Below are 21,575 nucleotides of genomic sequence, written 5' to 3'. Positions count from 1 at the left end.
CATAAGGGAGGAATGCCAATCTTTAACTCCATCACATGGAGTTCAAACTTATTGTCCTAATACATAACTAAAACTTTTGCTTGGGAACAACCTTTGTCAACATGATTGATGCATTCTTGTTTGTGTGAATCTTCTTCAACTTAGCCGTATTTTCTTCGATGGTACCCTTTAACCACTTGAATACCCATTTTGTTTTTTTCCAATGATTTTCTTTCTTTAGGAAGTTGTACCAAGTCATAGGTTTCATTTTGCTATAAGAGATCTATCACATCTTGCATAGCTCTTAACCAAGGTGACATATTGTTAGCAACTTAGTTAAGCTAACAAATAGTATGTTTATACCTTAGCCAATTCATGTACTTGGAGAACTATAGGGAAATGCTACCGAAATTTTATCAAAATGAAACTAAGCATGTTAGTGATTGATTCATAGGGATTATGTATTTCTAAATGGGATAGGAACCACTATCAAATATAGAAGTTTGAGATGATAAAAAACATATCACATTCATTATAAGTTGATATGAAGATTCATTGTTATGTGATTGAAGGGTTTAATTTGCGGAAGTACGAGAAAAATTTAAATAGATAAGAGTTGGATGCAGAAGTCAAGAGTAAGTAGTGAATATCATAAAGGAGTTTTGGAGTTCTTAGATTTTGCCTTTAGCAATGCACTTGGAAAAGAAATGTTCCCATGTCCTTGCATTCGTTGCAATAATTATGTTATACAGAAGTGAGAAATCATGTATGACCATTTGTTGGACAATGGGATAGCTAGAAATTATGTGTGATGGTTGATGTATGGGGAATATGAGTTTTGTGAACCTACGAATACTAGCACTAATGAGTCTGATATGCATGATGAGATGGAAGAAATATTAAATGATGCATTTGGAATGTCAATGCCAAATGAGGAATCTGAACGAAGTCCACATGTGCATGAGGAGTTTGAAAAACCAAATAAGGATGCAAATAAATTTTATAATTTGTTAAGAGAAGCAGATCATGAACTATATCTAGGGTGTAAAAAATTCACAAAGTTGTCTTTTATCATAAGATTATTTCCTATGAAGTGTCTTAATGGATGGAGCAATAAGTCATTTACAATGTTGCTTGAATTGTTGAAAGAGGCACTTCCTGAGGGTGAGACATTGCAAAGCAACTATTATGAAGCAAAAAAATACTTCGTGACCTTGGCCTTCATTATATCAAAATTGATGCATGCCCCTCAGATTGCATGTTGTATTCAAAAGAGCATGCAAATGAAAATGAGTGTTGTTTGTGGTGTCTCCAGATGGAAATCAAGTGATGATCATTCTACAGATGAGTTCACTAAGTTAGTAAAGAAAAAGAAAATTCCTACTAAGGTCTTGCGTTATTTTCCCTTAAAACCAAGGCTTCAAAGATTATATATGTCATCTAAGACAGCTTCTCACATGAAATGGCATGTTGATGGTCGCATGGAAGGTGAGATGATGAGACATCCAGTGGAATCTTTGGCTTGGAAAAACTTCGATAATGTACACCCTTCATTTGCACTAGAACCTCGAAATGTTAGGCTCGATTTAGCAAGTGATGGGTTCAATCATTTTGGGAATATGTCAATTTCATACAGTATGTGGCCTGTGGTTCTTATTCCACATAACTTACTACCTTGGATGTGTATGAAACAAACATTCTTCATGTTGTCATTGCTTATTTTTGGTCCAACTACACCTGGGAATGACATTGACATATACTTACAACCATTGATAGATGAGTTGAATGACTTATGGGAGGTTGGAGTTGAAACATATGATGCTTCAACAAAACAAAATTTTTATATGCGTGCAACTATATTATGGATCATCAATGATTTTCCTGCATATGCAAATCTTTTAGGTTGGATTACTAAAGGGAAATTTGTTTGTCCTATTTGTAATAAGGATTGTTTTTCATATCGATTACAAAACGGATAGAAATTGTGTTACATGGGTCATCGTCGATTTTTGCCGATTGATCATAGATTTCGACGTGATAAAAAGTCCTTTGATGGAAATGAAGAGCATAGAGCAGCACCTAAACAATTGTCTGGGAAAGATGTTCTACATCAATTAGATGGAATGGAACATATTACTTTAAGGAAGATATCAAAAAATAAGATGTCAGCAAAAAGAAAAAGAGAACATGTTGAACTTGAGCACAATTGGAAAAAAAAAAAAAAAAATTCCAATTGCCATATTGGAAAACCCTCATTTTGCGTCACAATTTGGATGTAATGCATATTGAAAAGAATATATGTGACAGTATAGTTGGCACCTTATTGAGTATCGATGGTAAATTGAATGATAACTTCAATAGTCGTCTTGACTTGTAAACTATGGGTATCAGAGATCAACTTCACCCCATACAAAGAGGGAATAGGGTTATATTGTCTGTTGCATGCTATTCACTAACTTCAAATGAAAAAAAGGAATTCTGTAAATTTTTTAAAGAAGTAAAGGTTCTAGATGGTTATGCTTCTAACATCTCTCGTTGTGTACAAGTGAATGAAAGAAAGATATTTGGGTTGAAGTCTCATGATTGTCATGTTCTCATGCAACAACTCCTTCCACTTGTAATTCAAGGAGTTTTACATAAGAATGTTTATATTGTTATAGTTGAACTATGTAGTTTTTTCAAATAGTTGTGTTCTTAAGTGTTAAAGACTGATCAATTAAAGCACATTGAGAATGACATAATAGTCACACTTTGCAAATTAGAAAGAATATTTCCTCCATCATTCTTTTATGTTATGGTGCATTTACCTATTCATCTTGCAAGTGAGGCAAAGGTTGCTGGACCAGTGCAATATCGATGGATGTATCCTATCGAGCGGTATGTTCTCATCCAATTAATCTTATGTATATTAGGTTTCGTATAGTTCATGAAACAAATCTATCATGTTGTGGAATGACAAGTATTTATGTACATTAAAGTCTTATGTCCGTAATAAGAGTCGTCCAAAAGGTTCTATTATAGAGGGGTACATAGCAGAAGAATGTACAACCTTTTGTTCAAGATATTTGCATGATGTTGAAATGAAGCATGATCGTGAAGAAAGAAATTATGTCATTGAAAATAACATAACTGTTGGCAGATCGAAGGGTTGGTCGCATCCATCAACTCCCCTTGTGTTCGCCGTGGACGCTTAGGTGAATGCACTATAAGGCTAGGGTATGTGCATTTCCTAACAACAATTGCTTTTAGGAGAGTTGGTAGTGCCTGAGGTCCTACAAGTGGTATCAGAGACGAGGTCACGGGTTTGAACCCCAATGGTGTTGCTAGGGAGGAGATTGTTGGTAGACCGGAGAGTTGGCCGCATCCATCAACTCCCCTTGTGTTCGCCGTGGGCGCTTGGGTGAATGCATTATAAGGCTAGAGTATGCGCCTTTCCTAACAACAATTGCTTTTAGGAGAGTTGGTAGCGTCTAAGGTCCTACAATAACAAATGGTGGAGGGTTAACCATTTTCAAATGCATGAGACATACAATAGGAAAGTCAACATCTCGTGTTCTTAGCACAAAAGAATGGTCCCAAGCACATTTATATGTGTTGACTAATTGTGAGGAAGTGACGTCATTTATTGAGTAAGACACTTATTTGAATAAAACTTTATATTAATTCTCATACAAAAATTTAATTTTGGTTTTTGTGAGCATTATAATTAATTTTTTCTTTTTTTATCAGAGAGCATAAGCAATCTATAAGGGTTAAGCCTCGTATTCATTCACGAGATGTAGATTTGATTCACACAAGAGAATTCATTAGTTGGTTTGAAGAACGTGTAAGTTCATTCACTACATAAATTGTTATATTATCTAATACACATATATGTATTAACATCTTATATTTGAATCTATAGATTATACAAATGCGACATGAAGGTCCAATTTCTGAACACATACTATCATTGTCTCGTGGACCAAGTACATCAGTTACATGTTATACATCATTAATGGGTTCAAATTTCACACAAGAGAACGAGAAAATGGAAAAAAAAACTCAAAATATTGGAGTTGTTGTGACCGCAAAGGTATCAAGCTTTGCAAGTGCAAGAAATAAGAACTCAATTCCTGGTCATCTTTCTTACTATGGTGTGCTAACTGATGTAATTGAGTTACATTACCTTGGTGGAAATAAAGTTATTTTATTCAAGTGTGATCGGTGGGATGTAATCAATAGTGGAAGAGAAATAAAGAAGGATGACTATGGGTTCACGTGTTTGAATTTTGAATGTACCATATGCACAGATGAACCATTTGTGCTTGCATCTCAAGCAAAACAAGTCTTCTATGTTCAAAATTCAAATGAGGAAAATTGGCACACCGTTGTAGAGATACAAACTCAAGGGGTTTATGATATGAATCAGAAAGTATCTACCAATGATCCAAAGCCATATCAACAACTTATAACACTTCATAGTCAACGTGATGTGCATGAGTTGATCGAGAATGATTTAATCAATTGGGATAGAAATGATATTGCATGAGAAAATATCCAACAGATGTTCTACTATCACGACAAGAAAACATTGTTGAAAGAGATAATGAATTCATTCATGATGATGATATAGATGATGTGTAGCTAATAATATTGGTAAGTACATAAATATATACTTACCAGATATACAAATTGTAATTTATTTCATATTATTTATGTAACTTATTTTGTATTACTTTTTTTAATTTACTTTATTATGTAGGAAATGTTACATCGAAGAGGAAGAGTACAAATAGTGTCTCCAAAAGATGAGTTGGACAATCTACAGCAACTCTTAGACATACAATCTGCTGCAACTACTACTCCTAATAGTTCTGATCCTTCTGATTCTTCAGATCTTTCTGTTGTTGGTATGATTAAGAAGATTATATTTAACTTTACATATGATAAATGTGTTTACATATGTTTAATTTCTTGAATGATAGGTTTTTAATGTTTAATTTTATATAAGATAAGTAAATTATATTTCTTTTAATTTCATTATTACTCTTAATAGGTTCATTCTCTAGCAAAAAGAGGACACGTGGCCCAACACGTAACTTAGATTTACTTAGTATGAAACCTGAGGAAATAAAAACTACACGATTCAATACCAGAGGACAAGTTGTTTCTGATGGAAAAGGGAAAAGATTGTCAAGCTATATGGGAACATTAGTGCGATCTCAACACAATGTACCCATCCAAGTTCAAGATTGGAATCATGTTAGTGAAGATGTGAAAGAAAAGATTTGGGCCTTAGTATTGGTATATGCTAGTTACTATTTAATCTAAATTTTAATGTTATTGTTTAAAAATGATACCTCTTATTTATACATGACATTTCAATGCAATACAGGAAAAATATGAACTAGAAGAAACATGTAAGAGCTACATTCTTCAATGTTGTGGAAATTTGTTTAGAAGCTATAGAAATAAAATGAAGGCCAAGTATTATAACCCTTATAATATAGATGAGGAGAGATTGTGTCATCGACCTCCACACTTATCGGATGATGATTGGAGGTGGCTCATCCACTTTTGGGGTACACTTGAGGCCAAGGTAAAGATAATGATATTTTCTTGATAATGTATCTTATGATACTCATATTCACATAAAATGATATTTATTAGTTATATCTAACCTAATACTTCATGTATATAACTTTTATTATGTTTCTATTACCTATATAGGTGACTTGCTATTTTTTAATTGATGTAGGATATCTAAAAAAAAACAAGGCAAACAGGGCAAACAGGGCAAAGCAAGTGATAAAGCATACATTGAGATCAAAAAGTTATGCTCAAATTCGATATGAACAGGTTGGAAATTTATTATTAATATGATTTGTTTGTACATAAATAATTCATCATAAATAACTCAATTGTTTTACTTGTAAGAATAGGCACAAAAGAAGGAGAATCGAAGTGAGCCCAATATAATTGACATGTTTGCCCTAACACACACAAGAAAAGATGGGACGTCTGTTGATGATCATTCTAAGGAGATTATGATAATAAAGTAAATAAATTTTATATACTTGTATTTCAATCATAGCCTCATACTAAATTATTTTAAAAGTCTAACAATTTTTTGTTTTTGTTTTTTATAATTCTAGGATCAATTTCAGCAATTACTATCCCAACCTAAAGGGACATCTTCTTCTACTTTTGTATCATCTGGGGCATCTACATCTGTATCATTTAGATATGTAGCATCTACATGTGTAGATGAGATATATACTCAAGTCATGGGTCCAGAGAGGCATGGTCGTGTTCGAGGGTATGGATTTGGTCCTGCTCCTACCTCAGTCTTTGGTTCTACTAGTAGAAGGCGATCCAGAGCTATTTTTTCAACACAACTTGAAAACGCCCAAGAGATGCTAATAGCTGTAGAACAAAAGTTTACAACTGCAATTGAAGAACTTTCAAATGTGAAAGATGAACTCTCACATGTGAAAGAAACATTTGGAGAGAGGTTGATAGAAGTTCAAAGGACGACACGAGAATAAGTGAAAGAAGAGTTTGAAGAAAAAATGATGGAAATGCAAAGAAAAATGCAAGCACAAATTCAAGAACACATGATGCAAATGATGCAACAATTTCAGCAAAAGCAATAGAAATTTGAAGATTTTGCTACATCTTTATATGATAGATTCTTTTTTTTTTTTTTTTTTAGATTATGCTACTTATTTATATGATAGATTTTCCTAACTTTTTTGCTTTCTATGACTATTATGTGATGTTTGGTTGATTGATTTGTTATATTATATTAAAATGTGAAACTAAATTTGAATATCTTTGTTTTTTGTTTGTTTGGTTTTTTTTTATTTAATGACTTATATTGATATATAAGTTTTTAACTAGCTTGGAATAATTGATTATAATATATTGAAATTGTTTTAATTGCTTAATTGCATATACAGGTTTAAAATTGGGTTTGTTTTGGTTTATAACAGGTTTGGAAAATTTGAATTTATAAAAAACCAATGTCCAAATATAACAAATATTAGTCACGACCACTAAAAAATTGTGACCATAAGTGTACTTTTAGTCACGATCAATAATAAATCGTCACCAAAATTTGGGGATAGGCGGCTATCGTATAATTAATTTCAGTCACGGTCATTAATAGTCGTAACCATAAGTGGACATTTTGTCATAATAGACCTAATGATTAGTCGCGATCACTTAATTACCGTGACCATATACCTATATTTAGTCACAATTAATGAATTAATCGTGACCATACGATCAGTTTAGTCACTGTTAGGGCATTGATCGTGACCATAAGTTTACATTTATTCACCGTCATTTTATTAACCATGACTATAGACATACATTTAGTCATGGTTAGGGCATTGACCGTGACCATAAGTTTACATTTAGCCACAGTAACTTACTTGACCATGACAATAAGCTTACATATAGTCACGGTCAATAACTTTACTCGTGACTATAAGTGTACATTTAATCACGTTTATTATTTGACCATGACTATAGGTTAAACATATAATCACGGTTTATTACCTGACCGTGACTAAATCAACTTAATAAATAGCAAAGTATTCTGAACTTTTTGGTCACAGTTTTTGAATGACCATCACAAAAAAAAAAAAATCATATGGTCACGATCACTTAGGAAACCATGAAAAATACCTTTAGCTACACCTCATACTATGACGCTCAGTCACGGTTTCATAAGATTGCGACAATAGGTTTTGGTCACGAATATATAAAATTTGGTGACGGTTGGGGACCGTCACCAAAAATCCTATTTCTTATAATAATCACCACTCAATTATAACAACAACCAAACGAGAATAAACAATAATAATTCAAAACATTCAACCAAAAAAGAAACACCAAATATAACTTGAAAAAACCCTCCAAATTGAAGTAAAAAATCATGGAAAAAATTTCTTCCACTTCAACAAAATGGGGTACAATAATTAAGTCCTCACAGGTATCTTCCCCTTGAAAACTAATATAAATATCTCAATTCTTGAGGTGGGAATCCATTACTCCAAAAACAATGAACAAAAAGAAATCAATGAGAAAACATTCCACAGAAATTCCCAAAAAAAGGTTGATAAAGAAACTTGTAACTTCACCCTTGAGCTCTATATATATATATATATATATATATATATATATATATATATATATATATATATATATATTTGGACTTAGGGAATACCCAAAATAAAATAGCCTAATACACAAGCTCATGGGTTAGGCAAACTTAGCCCAACAATAGGTGATGAGCATTTAGACGTGTGTTTGTTTTATGAATATGGATGATGACCAGTTTAGATTCCTGAGGAAACCTACTCATTTAAACCACAAGATTTATGGGAATAAACATTTAGTAATCTACGATTAGCTTAGTGAAAAAATGGCTCACATATCGATCATGGAAGCAATCTCCTTTGGATTCTCCACGGGGTATGCATTATGTCGTGCTTTCAAACTCTACTACTGATTTGAATACTATAGGTTTCCCCCTTCCTTCAAGCTCTACAACTGTTGATACGATTACTGCAAGTGTTATTTGACAATAAAGGATAGAGCCATTTTTGGGTGGGAATCAAACTTTTCACTAGATTCCCACAAAGTTGTGATCCAAATTCCATCGTAACTGAACATGTATATAGAGTTTTTTAGTGCACGTGTTGTATGTTGAATGGATGATCACATTCTTTCTTGAGAGAAGTAAGGAAACCATGTGTGTTCTAAGTTCGTATTCTTCATAATATAGGGCTTGTGTACTAGGAGTGGATTTGGTCCTTTCAAGCCCCTCTCTAAACATTTTTTTTTTTTTTATCAATTTACTATTTTTTTTAAAATTATTTTAAAAATATTTTTTCTTTAATCTCTCTATATTTTTATTTTGTGTTTAAAAATTAGTGAAAACAATTTTTATTTCTTCTTCAAAAACTATCTTTTATTTCATTTTGTTTTTAAAAATTAAAAATATAAAATATTATAATTTTTTAAAAATAATTTTCTTATTTTAAAGACAAATAATTATTTCTTAATCAAACCTCTAGAAGGCTCCAACCCATTTTTTTAGCTAAATGACGTTCGGCCTGCGGATTATTTTCCTGCCGAGTTTTCAACAAGAAGAACCCCGGCCTTCTATTTTCTCACGAGTTGTGGGCTTTGGGCCTTGATCCACGAGACATTCGCAACCTGAATGCGATCAAGAGCTGGTCCTGACTCCTAACCATTCTCTTTTCTCACAACTCATGAGTCAGATACTCAGATCCCTCTGACTGTCTCTCTCCGTTTCAGCAATCTCAGATCATCGCCATAATCGTGAACCGGGTTGGTTCTCTCAGCTATCAATCCAAAATTTGGAATTGTACTTAAAGTTATGGTAAGAAACATACTCCTGCTAGGTCTTTCTCTCGTTAATTGTTTCATAATCACAGCCGTTAGCTTCTTCAAATTCCCCCACAGACCAGACTAGAATACTTCTATTTTTGTGTGTTTCTCCATAACCCAAATTAGCCCGTTTCCATGCATTCCTAAATGTATATATATATTCATTTTATAGATCCATCTCAACATTTCACTTAAACACGTTTCATTTAGAAATCGATCTAAAATTTGGGATATCCAACATCCTCTTCCTAACCAAATTGCATATATAAATTATCTAATCCTTAATGAATACCAGAGTTATTCGCGCACCCAGTTCAATGAAACTAATAAGATTGGTGAGTAGAGAAGCATATTGGTGGGGGCTCCCCATGTTGACAACATAGCTAAATTTATTGGGTCTCTGGTTATAGTGTTAAAGTCTGAGAATGGGATATGTTGACAGCATAGCCAAATTAATTAGAATTTCATGCATTTTTATTCTTTGTGTTTTATTTGTAGTTGCTGCCTCAGTTCATACTTTTTAATTTATGAATGAACCACCTATGATGCTTGGTGAGGATTCCTGCCATTGAGGGTTTGATCTTACTCTGTTAACCTTAATACCTGTGTTTTCGTAAGAAATACATCACTGTAGGGATAAATGTAATGTCTTATGCCTCTACGCTTGTTTCAGATTCACTTTGTGCTTCTCATTAGTCGACAAGGAAAAGTGAGGTTGACAAAATGGTATTCACCTTATTCTCAGAAGGAAAGAACTAAGGTTTGTTTTTCTATTTTTATTTTCTGCAAAATCTAATAGATGATTTCACCTTAGTTGGGCAACTTTTTTATATGACTTGTTCAACTTGTGAGAATGAGAATATGAAGCAATTATTACTTTTTGTAGCCTTTTCACTTTGGTCTGCTAGTTTTTCCATATAATTGTTGTGGATGTTTGTAAGTTTCAAGTGTTGTAAAATATTTTTTTATACATTCAGGGTAGTGAATATGTATTTACTATTTGGCACAAGTACAATACAAAACAAGAATTTTCCTTCAGTGTTATAATTGTTTTTTTGGCGCAACCAGGGCAGTTTATATATGCTTTACTATTTAATCACACAATTATCAATGACTTTCTTCTCCTTTCCATTCTACGTTTTCCTTTGCTGTCTAGGGTATAGTGAGTTGTTGTTGTGCAGTTGGAACATGATGCTTATTGTTTTTTGAAATTTGCTTAAAATGCAGTTAGCTGATAATTCCAAGGACTAAGGTCTTGTACATGAACATGTTCAAATGTATATAAATAGATGAAGGCAATATTATTTACTAGCGAATCTAAGATAGGCTTATCGTGTGCGTGTGAGTGGTAGGGGTGTTGGGGGTTGGTATTCCAAGGGGTGGAAGGTGTTAGCCTTCAAGTTAAGAAGTTTCTGGGTTTCTCCTTCTCAAAGGTTTAAGCAGGTGGCTAAAGATGCCTGCTCTCATATTTTAGGAATGGGGCTTGTGCCCAAGAAGAGTGGGTGAGAGCTGTTGGGGTGGCTCTCCACTTATGGGGAAAGGATTCTTTTGAAAAGGTTGGGGGACCCTTGTGGGGGATCTCTAGCTATGGAAAAAGACACAACCCTTCGTGGTACTCTGCAGTGGGCTAGAATCCTGGTTAAATCTAATGGGAGAAAGGTTTTGGCTACCATTCACATGGAGGTGGGGATTTTGAGCTTTTCCATTCATCTGTGTTGGAAAAATCTATCGTGGGTGATTTTGGTTTATCCTAAGAGGAATTGCACAGGACGGGAGGTCAGCGAGGATGTTGTGGGGTCTCCACACGCTAGAAGAAACCTAGTTTTGAATGGAGAGTCCCTTGAAACGGACAGAGGTTATCTGTTGGATTTGGGGCAAAGTCTCCCAATGACAAGGCCTCATACTGGTGATGGCCAATGGCTTAGTTCCATGGAGGAGGCATGTTAAGGGGTCTTCAGAAGAATGCAAGGGCGATGGCTATGGGCCATTGCATATGATCTCTAGTGAGGGTTTGGCTATAGATTTCCTGGATAATCATCCAGAAATGCAAAGTGTTCAACCCTAGAATTGTGTAGTGGGGAGGTGGCTTCAGGAAATGGTTGTCCCTATGAGGATTCAGTGGGAGCTGCAGGCCTCTTGGATCTGTCTTTCAGGAAATTTGTCTCCTTTAGCAAGTTTTTGGGATTGCTAGTGGATGGTTTTGAGAAGGAAATTGCAACCTCAATGAGTAAGTTGGATGTCAAAAAACAGTTTTTGTTACCCTTTTTTTTTTTAACTCTTCTGAAAAATTCTTTGAATGTTTTTAATATTTTTTTAATATTAAATCTTTTTTTTTTTTCTTTTTCTTTGTATTTGGGTTTTTTAATTTGATATATTGTGTTCATTCATGATTAAAGCCTAAACTTTCACAATATGGTGAACAATAACAAGGTTATCATTAACTATTTCTAAAGTTCATCCATGGTTATTATAATGCTTGCCTCCCTTAAGAAAAAATCCTGGCTCTGCCACTGATAGTATTGTTTGATAACTAATCTAGCATGAAGATTTACTAAGAGTGATGTGCATTTCCAAAATCTTGAAATGATACTGTTAACACCTTGTAAAGGTAATTCGAGAGCTCAGTGGCGTAATTCTGACCCGAGGTCCTAAGCTTTGCAACTTTGTGGAGTGGAGGGGATATAAAGTTGTCTACAAAAGGTGTGGAAAGATATTTCATCGCACATTTCAAAGTTCTTGACTGCTTTCCTTTTTCTCTCATTTTTCTTTTTTCACTATGATCATATTTCCACTGTAAACAAAGTGATCATCTTTGGGAAAAGAACATACATCCTTGAAAATGCATAGCTGGTTTACTTCATGTGGATGCAGGTATGCGAGCCTGTATTTCTGCATGTGCATTGACCAGGATGACAATGAATTGGAGGTCCTTGAAATAATCCACCATTTCGTTGAGATACTGGACCGCTATTTTGGCAGTGTGAGCCTGCTAGTCCTTTAGTTAGTTAAGATTATACATCAGATTTGCATAACATCTTAAACTGATTTTTTATGGTACTCTTCTCAACTTTCCTATTAGGTCTGTGAGCTGGATTTGATTTTTAATTTCCACAAGGTATGTCTCTTGAATCCACCTTATCTTTATAATTTTCTGATTCAATACTGATGTGGAGCTTCATGTTTAATAGCAGAAAGTTTATGATGTTACCTACATTCATTAAAGAAATGGACCAAATATCCCTAAATGAAGTTGAATGGAGGAAATGGATTTATAGATCATAGCCACATGTCGATCTATATAGGTTTAGTAATATTTTGTGGAGTTGTGCATTTTCATGTTTGTTTCTTTACAAGTGCACATTAATCTTTATTTAATAAATAAATTATGAATTTAGATAGTGCATTTCTTTGATTCTTTCATCATTAGCAAAAATGTTAAAGCTTGTAAAAAAATTCAAAATATTTTCCTGAATTCTCAAATCCTTGAAGCTGAAAATTGTGTTCTGTTACTTTGTCTTGAGATGAGGGATGCAGAAATGGGGCATTTTAAAAGGAGATATTCTTTTGGAGTTTTGGTCCTGGAGGGACAACATGGAATTAAATTTTGGGGTTCTGATTCTGGAGAGGCAACATGGTGTAGGAATCAGCTCTAGGTTTTTTCGGTGTCCTGCTTGAAAATGTGGCTTTGGGATAGCATTTGTGGTTATCTGTAGTGTACAGTTGGGTTTTCCCAAATTTCTTTTCTCAGGTGACCAAAAAGCAGCTGTAAATTCTTTGTTCTCTAGCTTTAGTATTTTACGCTCTGTTCTTCCATTTCCATTTCCCTGATGGAGAAGATTTAGCTTTGGAGTTTTCTGTTTCTTGTTCTCTAAAATCAAATTGCAGTGTTGTTTCTCCTTTTTGCTAAGTGCAGGGGTGGGTTCCTTTTTCTGTTTCCTTTTTGCCAACATGCTTTGGATAGATATCTATATATCTATCTATCTATCTATCTATATATATATATATATTTTATCAGATCATGCTTTGGATATTCTCCATCCCTATCAACCAAAGTCTGTTTTCTGTTTCCTGAATGTCTTTGGTATCATTTTTTTTCTTATTAAAAAAGGGATCTGTATTTGTTCTTTAATTTATAGGCTTCTTCAAGGTTGGATATTTCTGGGTTTGTTTTGCTCTCCTCCTTTTTTTTGTGTCAAAAGCAGGTTGGGTTTTTTTCCTTGCTTTTTTATTAAGTTTGTTGGAGTAAGAAGTGCTCTGTTCTTTTTTTATTTATTTTTCCCTCCCTACAAGGCAAACAAGACAATTTTGTTGTTTTTTTCAGTTCCCTCGCATCAAAACACTGCATTTATAATTCCTCCATTTGTTCTAACCTAAGTTAAGACTGTGTTGGGCTTTCTAAGTTTTCTTCACCCAGAATGCAGGCTTTTTTACCTTGGTGTCCAATTGGGTTGGATCTTGTCCTTGTTAAATGAGAAATTAGTCCTTTGTTGGTCTCCAAGGTGAAAACAGAGTTGGGTTCTCTCCATTTGGTCATCTCCAACACCAAAATGCAGATATGGGCTTTTAGCATTCCATGTGTCTGGCATCATAACACAGTGATGGACTTTCTGTTTTTACTGTGTTTTGCCTTTCTTTCTTTCTTTCTTTCCTTCTTTATTTTTTATTTATTTATTTAGGTCATTTATCCCTTTAAGGTCAATACACTGCATTTTTTATTATTATTATTGTTTTGCTCTCTTGAGCTCTTTAGAAAGCGTTCTTCACAACAAATAGAACACTTCTAGGACTCCAAGCACCAGCATGAAGTGAACAAGAAGGTGCAATACTATTGATCTGTCAAATAAGACCCCTGCTGTTCTTAAAAAATTGAGGAACAATAGCTCCTGCCAGTCTCTTGATAAGAAATATCAACATTTGCATCCCTATTAACTCAAAGATAGAGAAGCAGTCATATAACAAGCAAACCCCACTCAGAAAAAGAAAAAAAAAAAAAAAGAAGCTGAAAGAGAAAACAAAGCGATTAGAGATACTTTTGGAACAAAATCTTCCTATGCATACAAGTGGATCGGAATGTGACTTCTAGCTCCACCATCTCTGCTCCAGAAATAACTAAAAGAAGTATTAAAGATGATAGAGAAGTCTCAGAATTCAGAAGTATAATTGCATTATAGTCCAAAGAGGATAATGGCTCATATCTTTACAGAATTTTAAATGACTGTTCAGTTATGATTTGCTCATACCATGGAAATCGGAATTATTTGTTGGAGGGAACAAATTTCAATTGACTATCAGTACGTTATACCATTATTACCGTTATTAACATTATTATTGTTTATTAACACCATCCTTATTGTTATTATTATTATTATTATCAGGCATAAAATTTTTCTAACAGAAGACTTGGCAGGCTTATTATGTATTGGATGAGCTTTTGATTGCTGGTGAACTTCAAGAGTCGAGCAAGAAGACAGTTGCACGGCTGATAGCTGCACAGGTATGGTTCTTCCCATTTGCGATGTACTTACATAACAACAAAAATTTTGGTGCTGAATGGGCTTGAGTTTTTGTTGCAGGATTCGTTGGTGGAGACTGCTAAAGAGGAGGCCAGTTCGATAAGCAATATAATTGCTCAAGCCACCAAATAAGATCTATATTTAAATGAGTTGGTTTATACACTCCCTTGGTTGGCAATGTTCAATATGATATAATCTCTTATTTTGTTTCTTTAAATCTGTATTTGATAACTGATGAGTGCAATATTTTGGTATTATATTTTAATATACTCCTTTCTGTATTTCTTAATAAGCAAAGGCGATTGAACTCCAGCAGTGTTCTTATACATTTTTAGCTAGTGACCATGACTGAAGGAGGGGTTTCTGTTTGCCACAGACTAGGGAGATGATCATTGGCGAATGAAGAATTTTCATCTTTAATGTTTGCCTTGCATATTTTAGCTCCACAATTGCGTTTGACATGGGTCCTTTTTTCTTTTTTACTATAATGTCACATTTTCAATCTTTTATTAATTATTCCTACATCTTTTGAAATTAATCTTCCATTTTCTAATCATCAGTTATATTTATGTTAGAAATTTTTGAAAATTTTAAGAAAATCTTAAAACAAAAATGTAAGATTTATTTCCATAAAAACATAGGTTTAATTTAGGTTCCATCTGAATCGATTATTGAGAATTTAAAAGTTTTTTTTTTTTTTTTTTTTTTTAACAACTCAACAAGAGTTTTTATTTTTGTGGCTAATTTTGTTTCAAAGTTTTATTTGGATTTTTACAATAAGCTTTTCCATAATTAATAAAAATTATAGAATATCTCTTTAAAAATCATTATTTTGGCTTCAATTTTAGCTTTCAACTAAAGTCGAAAAATGAAACTATTTAAATTATTTTCAACCTTTTATTAATTATTCCTAAATCCTTCCATATTAATCTTCCATTTTTTTAAAAAAAATATTTAAAAAATTAGTAGTTGTATTTCTGTTTTTAAGACAATCAATTAAAACAGAAATGTAAGATTTATTTCCATAAAGACATGCTTAATTTAGGATCTATTTGGATCAACTTTTGACAATTTAATATTTTTTCTTTAAAAACTCAATAAGAGCTTTTATGCTTGTGGTTAAGTTTGTTCAAGGAATAAAAATTGTTTCAATAAAATTTTTCATATTTGATAAAAATTTTAGAATATTTATCTAAAAACCATAATTTTGGCTTCAATTTAGCTTTTTAACTATTCAAAAAATGAAACCTTAATTTATTTAAGAAAATAATTTTTATTTAATGAATTTGTATAATATTGAAAACTAATAATATTGGCCCCACAATATGAACTCCCATGGTGAAAAATTAAGTTATAATGTTATATTATAATTCCCACTTACTCTTAGACTCATCTTCCATGTTTTTCAGGTTCGGATCACGATCTAAAAAGACATCTTCCATTTAAAAAGACAAAATATCTTCCATCTAAAAGTGAATAGTGATGTCTGCACTGGTTTTCACACAAGTTGTAAAACAAGAAGACATATTGCAATAAAAGCATGATAGTGATGATACCCAAAAATAATCAACATTTTTGTTTTTGCAGAAGATAAAACAAGAGGAGAAGCCAACAAACAAACTCCACTGCACTAGCACCACTGAAGCTGCCGGATTGAAAAGGAGACCTCATCCTACGGCACACACAAGCCATAAACTTCGATAAGGCCCATGGTATTGTAAATTAATTGTGCATGCGAATATGCGTAGAAATGGATTACATACCACTAACAGGAACGCGCAAAGGACAGGATTCCTAATATTAAGTTCCTTTTGGTTGGACGTGGTAAGTGCAAGCTCCCTTTTTGATGCAGGGAATCAATATATTTGCTGAGTCAATTCCTGTGAATATTTTCCGGGTCTTAGAATTTCCATTGTATGTGTTTGAGAGGCTATTAGTTATGTAACAAGAAAACAAACCTGCAAGGTAGGCACCGTGAACGTAACCATTGTAGTGTTGGCTGGTGTGTTCGCCTGTGAAGTAAACCCTTCCAACAGGTGCCTACATTTTATTTGAACAACAAAAAAATGACAAGACATAAGACAGGGGAAGTCAACAATGGACAAATAAGTGGGTACCAGAATATTGTATGCGTTTGGAAGATGGGAATTATCTAGCACACTAAAAATTCAAGCAACGCAATACCGAGGAGAAACTTGAGAAAACATTGACTTTTGTCAATGACTTAAATTAGTGTTTTGATAAGCAATTGCAGGGAAATGAGATTACCCTAATCTGATCAAACTCAAATCGGCTAACCCCAATTGGCCAATTGGAGAAAGTGCCTTTGTAGAACTTGTTAGACCACCATCTAGGCACTAATATATCCGTAGCTTCCGGAATGTTCTTTCCGAACATGGCTCTTAGGACACCCATGACCTCGGCCTTGGTATCAGAATCAGGTTGCTGCTCTATCCTCTTTGATTCATCATCAGTAACTGTCACTAGAAGAACATTTGAACCGGGGTACTCCCTCTCCAATTGCTACAAATTAACCATAAACAATTGCATCATGAAACTTTCAATAACAACTAACCGTGACTATAAATATATAAAAGAAGCATTTAATCACACAGAATATTACCTGCCAGATTGTGTAGTAACCACGCTTTTCATGGGCATACAAGAAGAACTCAGTGCCATTGCCAGCGGGCCAGAATTTGTAAGGAAACTTGAGGAATATCTTGGTATAGACAGCCATATCAAACTGGTAGATAGCAAGGATCTTCCATGGCTGTGTGATGATAAGTGCAGGGTCAGTTTTAATAGGTTTCCTAGCTAAGAAAAATGAAAGAATATGAATGGGGTGAGCAAGCAGACCGGCAAATCAGGCTTGAAGTCGATGAGAGTAGACTGAAGTACACCAATGCTGGGTGAGAGCATCACATATTCAGCTCTGTAAACCGACCCATCCTCCGTCTTAATGATTACACCACTCGGTGAGTAAGTTATCTGAACCACTGCCTGCACAACACAATCAGCTTGTGAAGGCGAGGTCTAAAAGACGGAAAACCAAAGCGAAACATATTGGAAATGGTAGGAAAAAATGTCGACCTTGTTAAGTAGGAGGCGAGGATCAGTGATTTGTCCATCTTTATTGGTGGTGAGGAATTGTTTGGCCACGTAATGAACAACACTCTCGTAACCCCTAGAATCTCCAACAAAGTAGAGATCCTCTCCGAAGTTGGCAAATGTGGGCAACGGGGCCGTGTTCTGCAAGCTAGTTACTCGTGGTGGCTCTGCAAACTCGTAATCGTAGTTGTAGTAGTCAATGGCCATCTCAAGGGGTGTGGAAGGAACACTGCTCAATGCCCATACAATTCCAATTCAAACCAAATCAGTTGCTTTCTTTAGTCAGTGGATCCTCACATTCTTAAAATGAAATTTGACAGTTACTATATACATCACACTTCACATTGGATTGATAGTGTGATTCTCATCCCACCCTCTCACCTTCTATACCCATAGCATTTGGAAATGTATTCAAAGAGTGGTTATAAAAATGGATTTTAAAAATCCCTTCTTAAATGGTTCTCAACTATTTTCAAGAACGCCTTTGTTTCCAAGTACTTGTCATCACAGCTCACAAGCAATATCCCGTGATCCCTCTAATAAAATAAGATGAGATAAGTGTGGTTTGAAATCAAAACAATCTATTTTCAAAAACAAAATTTTATATAAACAATTTTTAAAACGTAGCCTTAGCTACCAAGTACTTGTCATCACAACTCACAAGCATCATCCCCTAGTCTCTCTAATAAAATAAGATAAGTGTGGTTTGAAATCAAAACAATCTATTTTCAAAGACAAAATTTTATATAAACAATTTTTAAAACGTAGCCTTAGTTATCAAGTAGTTGTCAAGCATCATCCCCTGGTCTCTCTAATAAAATAAGATGAAATAAGTGTGGTTTGTAAACATCTCTTGAAACTTTTTTACAAACTACTCTTTCTAATGTCATGATATTTTATTTATATTCAAACATGTTGAACTAGGCATTTTACAAGTAGGATTTTTGGATAATGAGTAAAGCACGATTACAAGTTATGATTTCAATTCAAATTCAGAAATTAATTACATTTACATGTTACAAAGTTTCAATTCAAAGTCAAAAATCCCTCATAAGCCATGTTCAGATGTTAAGGCCATGTTTAATACGATATTCAATTTTTTCAAAAAATAGAAAAATACATTTAGTAATGAAAAAATAAAAATAGTTTTTTATTTTTAAAAATATAAAATATAATTTTTTCAAATAATTTTTTGTGGTTGTTTTCATTTGTTTTCTTAAAATCATTTTCAAAAATAATTATATAAACATAAAGAATAATTAAAAAAAATCAAATCAAATATTATATATAAAAATTATTTATAAATAAAAAAATAAATTAAAAACATTTTAACTTCTAAATATATTTTTGTTTCACAAAATATTATAAAGTAGATTTAAAATATTATTCCCAAAAATTATTTTTCAAAATTATGGAGAAAAACACTTTCCAAACAAAACCTAATATTTTAATTCAAATTCAAAAACCATATTTAAAGGTTAAAACTTATGTTCAAATTGAAAAACTACATTTAAAAGTTACAATGTTGATTCAAATCTAAACATCATTTAAAACATGAAAGCATATTTAATAACTAAAAAATAGAAAGCCATTTCTGTTTTAGTTATTTCACTTGTTTCCTAGTGACATTTTAAAAAATAAGGGGCAAATATAAAAAATAATTAATATAACACTACATATAAACTTTTTTCTTTCCAAAAATATACGTTAATGTAAAAAACAAATTACAAATATTTCAATTTTTTAAATAAATTTTTATTTTAAAAAATATCAAGGAATTATTTTTAAAATCTATTCTTTTTTAAGAACAATTTTAGAACACATTTCCACAAAACCTACATTTAAAAGCTATCGGCTTTGGTTTAAATTCAATAACCACACATTCTAATCAAATACGATCTATTCAATTATATAGAAGTTTATTATTAAAATACCATATCGATTAAATTAATGAAAATAAAATAAAAAATAACAAAACTCTTTTTTGACATCATAAAGGCTATTTTAATGATAAGTTTCAAAGATGCCCAAATCTTACAATTGCCATTTTTGTTTTTTTTTTTGTTTTTTCTTTTTGTTTTAGGCATTGCAAAAAAAGAAGGTTTTAAAGTCAGTTCTTAAATATAATTTTATGTCATTTTTGTTAATAAAATTTAAAAACTCAATCATCAAAAATAGTTTTCTACTTCTATTTTTCACGAATATACTAAAATTTAAATCACACCTCAAAAGTATATCATCTTATTGTAGAATAAGTTGTCAAAAAACACTTATAAAAACTATTTTCAAACAGCCTATTCCCACATTTTGTTTTTTGATATAGCGAAGAAGAGGAGCAAAGCGATAGTTTCTTAACCGATTCTTAAGGCGTTGCGCTGTTAAGACGGAGATATCCTCTTGTTTCTTTGCTGTCAGAAGGGTAGAAAGATTTTCGCTGAACTCGACCACATTATCCAGCGAGTCCAACAGATGCTGGGCTACAGACTCCGCATAAAGTCCACCCCTGTAGGATGCAGCTAGCGCAAGTTAGACGAGAAAAGAGGGAAGAAGCAGACAAGGGAAGGGAACAGCCAGTTGAAAGCTAGACTTACACTTGTTTGTAGGTGTTAGAGGATACGTTATCATAGTCGGAAAAAAATGTTTTAAGTTTGATCTTGTTCACCATTTCCCAAATGGGATTCATTTCAGAACCCCCAACCCCTTCCACCCAGTTTGCTCCCATTTCCACTGACAACCCCGCAAAGTTTGTTTTGTGGATGCGTCCTCCGATTCTATCGGTTGCTTCCAGTATCAATATATTCTTTATTCCTGCATCTGATAACGTTTTTGCCGCCGATATCCCTGCATTCGCTCATTCGACATTACATTCAAGAAGATGCATGAAAGAATTAATCAATCTAGATTTTCATCGATTCAGTCATTCAACCATTAAAGATGAAATACAAGATTCAAAGGTTATATCAATATCACCTGACATGCCGGCTCCAACAACAATAACAGTAGGGACTTTTGCAGCAGCTTGGGCAATACTGAAAAAACTGAGAACAACTGCCATAACGGCAAGTAGAGAAGCCACCATACTTGTCTCCTTATTGTTCACCATCTCTTGTCTTCTCTCCCCTTCTTCTACCTCTACCTTGGGGATCCTTCAACTCCGCCTGCATTCTTATTTATGGACCGAATAATGGTTATCAAGAGAAGGGTTCATGACCATGACCTGGGCATATCCCATCATCATACATACATCCATGCTCTCTCTTGCCGCCGACACTATTGAATTAACGTAAAGCTTCAGCTATAATTTTAAAATACTATCTTGCATTCCCCAACCCTGTATGGCTGTATATGAATATAAAGCAGAAAGTACATTTTTTTAAACATTTCAAAACACGTCCTTATTTTTAATAAATACATTTTAAAGGTAAAGTCCCCATATATAAAATTCGAGTGTATAATAATAATAATAATAATAGGGATTAATTCTACTTTTATTTATTTCTTTTATTGTTAATTGCAAAAATTAAATTATTTTATCAAAAAGTGAAAAAAATCAACAAAAATTAC

At 33.3% G+C, this 21,575-nt stretch overlaps 3 protein-coding genes and 1 long non-coding RNA gene across 5 annotated transcripts; 3 read left to right on the top strand and 1 right to left on the bottom strand.

Moving 5' to 3' along the window:
* LOC109123348 (uncharacterized) lies at window positions 1–5,704 on the top strand. Its single transcript, XM_059740007.1, has 3 exons — window positions 1–3,805; window positions 3,884–5,265; window positions 5,357–5,704. The coding sequence occupies exon 1, from the start codon at window positions 798–800 to the stop codon at window positions 1,956–1,958; it is 1,161 nt and encodes a 386-aa protein (XP_059595990.1). The 5' UTR covers window positions 1–797; the 3' UTR covers window positions 1,959–3,805; window positions 3,884–5,265; window positions 5,357–5,704.
* A 37-nt stretch (window positions 5,705–5,741) lies between these two features.
* LOC109123566 (uncharacterized) lies at window positions 5,742–6,718 on the top strand. Its single transcript, XR_009465563.1, has 3 exons — window positions 5,742–5,820; window positions 5,904–6,019; window positions 6,117–6,718. It is a non-coding gene; the product is annotated as an uncharacterized LOC109123566 (long non-coding RNA).
* Window positions 6,719–9,050: 2,332 nt separating this feature from the next.
* LOC100251707 (AP-1 complex subunit sigma-2) lies at window positions 9,051–15,212 on the top strand. The gene is made up of 7 exons (XM_002263078.5): window positions 9,051–9,379; window positions 10,061–10,147; window positions 11,996–12,087; window positions 12,259–12,367; window positions 12,467–12,502; window positions 14,795–14,881; window positions 14,961–15,212. Exons 1-7 carry the CDS (start codon window positions 9,377–9,379, stop codon window positions 15,030–15,032), a joined length of 486 nt encoding a protein of 161 aa, XP_002263114.1. The 5' UTR covers window positions 9,051–9,376; the 3' UTR covers window positions 15,033–15,212.
* A 1,213-nt stretch (window positions 15,213–16,425) lies between these two features.
* On the bottom strand, window positions 16,426–21,276 carry LOC100241347 (polyamine oxidase 1). 2 transcript variants are annotated; one of them, XM_002267631.5, is made up of 10 exons: window positions 20,982–21,275; window positions 20,603–20,852; window positions 20,368–20,514; window positions 17,994–18,240; window positions 17,760–17,903; window positions 17,524–17,673; window positions 17,169–17,423; window positions 16,859–16,940; window positions 16,664–16,780; window positions 16,426–16,572 (listed from the first exon to the last, which is right to left on the bottom strand). In XM_002267631.5, the coding sequence occupies exons 1-9, from the start codon at window positions 21,112–21,114 to the stop codon at window positions 16,701–16,703; spliced, it is 1,488 nt and encodes a 495-aa protein (XP_002267667.1). In that variant the 5' UTR covers window positions 21,115–21,275; the 3' UTR covers window positions 16,426–16,572; window positions 16,664–16,700. The 2 variants fall into 2 exon arrangements, with proteins under 2 accessions (XP_002267667.1, XP_059595979.1); XM_059739996.1 differs by having other exon boundaries at window positions 16,426–16,780; window positions 20,982–21,276.
* Between the last annotated feature and the right edge of the window lie 299 nt (window positions 21,277–21,575).

This window comes from Vitis vinifera, chromosome 1 (assembly GCF_030704535.1).
Source record: "Vitis vinifera cultivar Pinot Noir 40024 chromosome 1, ASM3070453v1".
Lineage (NCBI taxonomy): Eukaryota > Viridiplantae > Streptophyta > Magnoliopsida > Vitales > Vitaceae > Vitis > Vitis vinifera.
Note: the sequence above shows the minus strand (reverse complement) of the source record. Positions and strands in the feature narration are given on the sequence as shown.

Bases quoted from the DNA above. Each gene is read 5' to 3' on its own strand.
- LOC109123348 (XM_059740007.1), top strand. From the start codon at position 798: ATGTATGGGGAATATGAGTTTTGTGAACCTACGAATACTAGCACTAAT.
- LOC100251707 (XM_002263078.5), top strand. The intron at 12,088-12,258 runs GTGTGGAAAGAT...ATGTGGATGCAG, and splicing joins TATAAAGTTGTCTACAAAAG to GTATGCGAGCCTGTATTTCT. The intron at 14,882-14,960 runs GTATGGTTCTTC...TTTTTGTTGCAG, and splicing joins CACGGCTGATAGCTGCACAG to GATTCGTTGGTGGAGACTGC.
- LOC100241347 (XM_059739996.1), bottom strand. From the start codon at position 21,114: ATGGTGAACAATAAGGAGACAAGTATGGTGGCTTCTCTACTTGCCGTT. The intron at 20,515-20,602 runs GTAAGTCTAGCT...TGCATCCTACAG, and splicing joins TCTAACACCTACAAACAAGT to GGGTGGACTTTATGCGGAGT. The intron at 16,781-16,858 runs GTTTGTTTTCTT...AAATATTCACAG, and splicing joins TCACGGTGCCTACCTTGCAG to GAATTGACTCAGCAAATATA.